Source organism: Acanthisitta chloris, unplaced genomic scaffold (genome assembly GCF_000695815.1).
Source record: "Acanthisitta chloris isolate BGI_N310 unplaced genomic scaffold, ASM69581v1 scaffold10581, whole genome shotgun sequence".
Classification (NCBI taxonomy): domain Eukaryota; kingdom Metazoa; phylum Chordata; class Aves; order Passeriformes; family Acanthisittidae; genus Acanthisitta; species Acanthisitta chloris.
In genome coordinates, this window is record NW_008655480.1 from 13435 (window position 1) to 19209 (window position 5775).

The following is a 5775-nucleotide window of genomic DNA, read 5'->3' on the forward strand; positions in this document are numbered from 1 at the left end:
AGCCACACAAAGCACACGAGGACAGGGAGAAGTGGAAGCTCCTGCCAACCACCCAGCACTGCTTGGTGCCCTGCTTTGTGCAACAGTCCCAGACAAGGCTACTAAAGCTGTGTCTCTGGGTACACTGACCCTGCCCTGTGGAGGGCACCTGCCAGTGAACCCCAGGACTCCTCAGGCTGACCTGGACTCAGCTGGCATGAGAAAACAGAGAGAGACACTGCAAGTACTGTAAGGGCTTGGACCATTCCACAGAGAATTAATATGGCCTGTAGTTCCAGTAACTGGAGAAAACGGAGATCTGGAAAGCAAGAAGAAAAGCAGATGAGTTACTGTACCCCTTGGGCCACAGAAGAAAGAGCACATAATGCATGAGGGAGGACTGAGCTTCACAGCATTACACACTCCAGCACTGCACTGCAGAAGGGCAGGATTGCTGCTGCTGTCACTGAAGGGGCTTGGAGCACAAAATTATTTGCTCAAGGTGGCAGCCAGGACAGCTTCAGAGCTGGAACTGAGCACTGATCTACTGGAATTAGGTTGCTGAGGTCTCTATGCTCCTAGCACGCTGGTGTTTCCTCTCACCCACTCATGACTGAGAACACAGAAGTGTTTACCTGCTCCTCTCCATCTAGTCACTAGCTCAGCAGACATCTGCCACACCACTATACTTATCCTATGGCTGCTGCTAGGCAGTGCCAGGCAGCTCCCTGGCTCCACAGCACTGACTGAGTCCTTGTTTTCAGTTTATATGCAAGTTGTATAGAATAACATCACATCAGATCTGAGGTCCCTTCTCCGAGGCCATTACCTTGTCCTTCAGTTGCTGGCAAAGCTGCAGTGAAACTGTGAAGAAGACAAGGGCATCATTTAACCATGGGACAACACATTCCACTTTATGGACATGGCTGACTTCGTATCGCTGGTTGCCAAACTCACTGCAGGGAGGAAGAAGAGCACAGCTTCACACACAGCAGCACAGAACAACTCAACTGTCCTCCATTCCCACAGGAGAGATCATGATTATTTCTACCACATTTCATCAGCACCTGGCAGAGTTACAGAATGCAAATGATCAGTCCACCTTTGACCAGATTTAGAGTTAAGCTGAAGGGCAAAGGTAGAAACTTCACTGCATTCCAGAGGGGCACAGAGGCAGGAAATGCAGATGGCAATGCCAATACCCAAACAGTCCTTTTGGCTGACAACTCTCATCACTAGGTAAGGTCATAGTACTGTATGGAAGGGCTGGATCCTGGAGATTCATGTATTTGGGCCTTTATGGCCAGGTCATTAAAGAGTCACAGCAAAGCATTCACAGGCACAGCCACAGCAAGTGGCTCAGCCTGGATTCCCCACAGATGCCACAATGACAACTGCACACAGCTGTCTGGATCTCACCCTCAGCACACACCTACACCTGTTACCCAGGTACAGTACCCCTGTAGTGACTGTACTTACAACATGGCCCCAGGGTTGTGCAAAATGGACCCTCCAGCAGGCTTGAAATTCTAGAGAAGAACAAGGTCATTAGATTTTGATGCAGTAAACAAATCAGTTAGAAGAAAGACCTTTGAGGTTTGTGCTTTCAGTTAGCCTGACATCAAGGAACACCCACACTACTGCCTGAACACTCCATCCACAGGGAATCCAAGTCATTAGATCCCTTCCTGCTCCTTCATAAATAAAATTCTACAAAAAGGCTAAGTTCAATTTAGCTCCAAATTTTAGCACTACAAAAATAAGATGAGAAGATCCAGAAGTAAAAATACAGATTTTTTAGGAAAATCTTCCTTATGGAAAGACAGTATGTCATAAATCTTCAGAGTTTAATGTTGTTTTTACAGGGCACCAAGCTGACCCAAATGCAACAGGTGAAGCAGAAGAATATCCATCAAAACTCCATTCAAGAAACTCAAGTTGCTACTTTGATGTAAACTGGATTAATATAATTATGCCCTTCCAAAATTATGCAAAATTATCAAAATATATTGTAAGTATTTGGCACAAAATAGTTACTGGCTGTCCCCAGAGTACTGATATATTCTTCTAGGCTAAGTAGCCATGCCTCAAAATAGATTCAGAGCAGACCTAAACACAGACACTCAGCACCAGCTACAGTCATTTCTGCATTATCTTATCCACCAGGTAGCACCATATCCTTGCTGTGGAATGCAGGGAGAGGGAACTAAACAACAGGAGACATCAGGCATCACCTTGGTTGTGCTGGGCTGCAGCACGTGGAGCTGGTAGACAGTGAGGCACAGCTTGTTCAGGTTAATGTAGAAATTCACAAGGATGTCTGGAGGCAGCACAGGGGTGAACATTTTCTGGTGAGAAAATAAGTAGTTCTATGTCAGTGAAAGGATCATCATTTCTAATGCTGGGAAATCACTCCCTTTTCCTAAGCCACACTACAATTACCCCATGGCAAGAGAAACAGTAGGAGAAAAACAAAGACTGAGCAGCTGCAGGCAATGATTTTTCCTCTTGCTGCCCTTTATCAAATGGTGTGTGCACAACAGTAACAAGAGAGGATGGGGCAGTGTCACAAGGGCAAATTATCCCTGGACAAGACTCTTGGGCAGAGAAAAGAACTTAAGTCTCTGAGAAAAAGAGTCCTCATGCCTAAGTCATGTGCATTCCCACAGGAAGATACAGAGACCAAAACCACTCAGTTTGCTCTTGCTTCAGCTCTGCCCTCAGGAAACACTTTGGAAACCCATTTCCACCAGGATGCAGCCCAATATCTGAACTGTTCCATGCTGCCACACTGTATGGAGATGGAGACCACCATATACTTACTGTGAGACCACTGGAGGCAATTTCTGGTAGTGTCAGAGTGGCTGGAGTGGTCAGGCGATTTCGGGCTCTGGAGAGCTGCAGCATCACAGCATCCATAAGCTACAAGAGAATGTACAGAGCACTGCTGAGTGTGCTCCCTGGACAGCTCTGAGCAGTGTGCTGCAGTCCTACAACCTTGTGCAAGTGTTACAGCAACCACCACTGCCCCCACTCCCTTCCAGGAATTCAGGGACTTATTAGGAAGCAGAGGCTCCCACATAAATGCAGTTTAACTGCCACCACTGTCAGACACTTGTGAGACAGCCCTGGAGTGTTCAATACCAGGGACTGAGGAGAGAACAGTTATTCATTACCAAGAATACCAAGAGAACATGAGATCAATTACTGATGCCACAGAAACATTGACGAACTCATAGAATCATCAAGGTTGGAAGAGACCTCTGAGATCATCAAGTCCAACCATTAACCTGTCACTGCTGTAACCCCTAAACCATAACCTCCAGCAGCAGATCCAGATGTCTCTTAAACACTTCCAGGGACGGTGACTCCACCACCTCCCTGGGCAAACCTATTCCAGTGCCCGAACACCCTAACAAGGACAACAATTTTCCTAATACCTACTCTGACTCTCCCTTGTCTCAGCTCAAGGCCATTCCCTCTAGCCCTCTCTCTGCAGCCATGGCAGGAGAGACATCCCCCACCTCCCTCCAACCCCCTTTCAGGTAGCTGTAGAGAGCCATGAGGTCATCCCTGAGCCTCTTCTCAAGGCTAAACGAACCCAACTCCCTCAGTCCTTCCTCATATGACATGTGTTCTACACCTTTCATAAGCTTCCCTTGGCTGGATTTGCTCCAGTGCCTCAATGCCCCTTTTAAAGTGAGGGGCCCAAAACTGACCACAGCACTGAGGTGTGACTTCACCAGTGCAGAGTACAGGGGGATGCTCTTAAGAACAGCAGACACTAAGAAAAAACACTGCATTCTCCTTCTCCCCATTCCCACACCATGGGTACAACTGCTGAATGGGCTCACTCTGTTCATAACCAGCTACAAGCAAAGGCAATGGAAAAAAGAAACAAGCTCATTGTGAGCCCAATCCTGCCAGAAACCATGGTTCAAAGGCTCTATTCAGGCAGACTTCCTTTTTCTGAAATAAAAGGAGGAAGCAACATGTATCGGTTACAGAGCTCATTACTGCTAAGATCAAGGCATTTTATATGATGACTAATTTCTCTCCCTACTTCCACCCCAAAGTAAGAAGGAAATAGTTTTACTACTGAGCTTCTTCCTAGGAGCAGTCCTTGTCCATGCAGAAACAAAAAGGTTTAGTTTACTCATGTTTGATGTTGTGATGGATTCTAATGAGTGAGCAGAAACTCTACTGCCTTCAGAGAGAGTTTCCAAGCAGAGGGTTGGGCTTCACTGCACACAGCAGCTGCTCTGGATCAGACCCCAGAAACTACTACTGGCAAGTGAAAAATCACTTTCAAGTCATCACCAAAGCACAAGTGGTGTCATCTTCTGTTTGCTGAGGGCTGTCTCACTGCTGCTTTCACCAGCCACACCGACAGAGAAGAGCATGAGCTGTGTAACCACATCATCCACAGAAGACCAAGGAAGATGTTCCCAGATTATCACTGCTGTGCAACAGGGCACTGACTCCTCAGTTACTGTTCACCAGGATATACACCCTGTTACTGATGCTAAACTGGTACAGACTCCTATCACATATGAGGTCCCATGGATCCTCCTTGACACAGGCACACACAGGTACAACTGAGGAGTCCATTTCCAGTAACTCAGACAGCAATGTGCATTACCTGTGTTTAAAACAACACATGGAGGGAAGAAAAACGCATGTTCCTACCCAAGCAGCAAGTGCTTTCTCCTCACCTTGAGCACCTCGGAGCCTGATTTGAACTGGTAGTTCACATCTCTGTTCATAAGCAGGTAAATGGCTTGGTTCACATGGTTTCTGGCATCCTGGATCTGCAAAGGTACAAATGCAGCTCTGTTAAAGAAACACTCTATAATCCATGATGGGAAGTAAAGGTTTCCCTGAATATTTCACTGGCCTTAAGAAAATGGTGTCTTCTCAAAGGTTAATGCTATGCTTCTCTGAGCATTCTCCCTTAGCTTTTGCTGCTGGAGCTCATGTGGGAGCTGGGAACAGCCTCTCTCAAAGGGCTACAGCAAGTGCTCAGAGGGCACAGACATTACCTAGGAGTGCACATCTAGAGCCAACAGTACCTGCTGCAATTTCCACTGCTTGTCTTCCCGGAATGCAAAGTGCAGGAGCTGATTGTTTCGGGGCATTTTCAGATTCACGTCCTTGAAGAAAGAAGCAAACATGTGAGAGCAAGAAATGCCTGTATGCTGCCATGGGGACTGCCAGTCCCACTCCACTCTCCCAGACCATCCTGGCACAGCCAGAACCTCAGTGCTCCCACAGGAAGATGTTAATGCAAAGAAAAGCACTGAGTGAATCGGGACCCAAGCAGGACACGACCTCAGCTCAGAAGGCCCCCAAGGAAAGTTGGTATTACACAATGAAGGTGGCAAAGGCAAGGAATCCCCAGGGAAGTTGACTCCAGCACTCACCACATCGTGGTGGGGGAGTGGGGGGTAGCAGATGCTGGATCTTAACAAATTTTAACAGCTGCAGAAACATCTAGTATTTAAGGCCTATTAGGGAAGACCGACAAAGAAAACACTGCTCACTGTAATACATCACCAGACAGACCTCCTCCCTGAAGTGATCAAAGGGTAGTAACAAGGACAACACCCATCCCTTGTAGTACAAAGCAAGAAGCACAGCAGGTACTCACAGCTTGACACAGGGCGTCTCCCTGCAGTGTCAGCACACCTTTCACCTGGTCTGTGCTGGAAAGAGAGGAAAGATCTGAGCAACACATGCCACAAGAGGCACCACCAACTGCCAACTCACCACCATCCCCTTCCCATCCAACACAGC

General features: G+C 47.2%; 1 protein-coding gene across 1 annotated transcript; it reads right to left on the reverse strand.

Annotated features, from left to right (window-relative positions):
• On the reverse strand, positions 1-5703 carry ROGDI (rogdi homolog (Drosophila); the record flags this gene model as incomplete). The annotated part of the gene is made up of 8 exons (XM_009083920.1): positions 1-298; positions 809-935; positions 1459-1508; positions 2214-2327; positions 2803-2901; positions 4695-4790; positions 5052-5132; positions 5630-5703. Coding segments are annotated over 8 exons (683 nt in total), but the record flags the coding sequence as incomplete, so codon positions are not given.
• Positions 5704-5775: the final 72 nt, after the last annotated feature.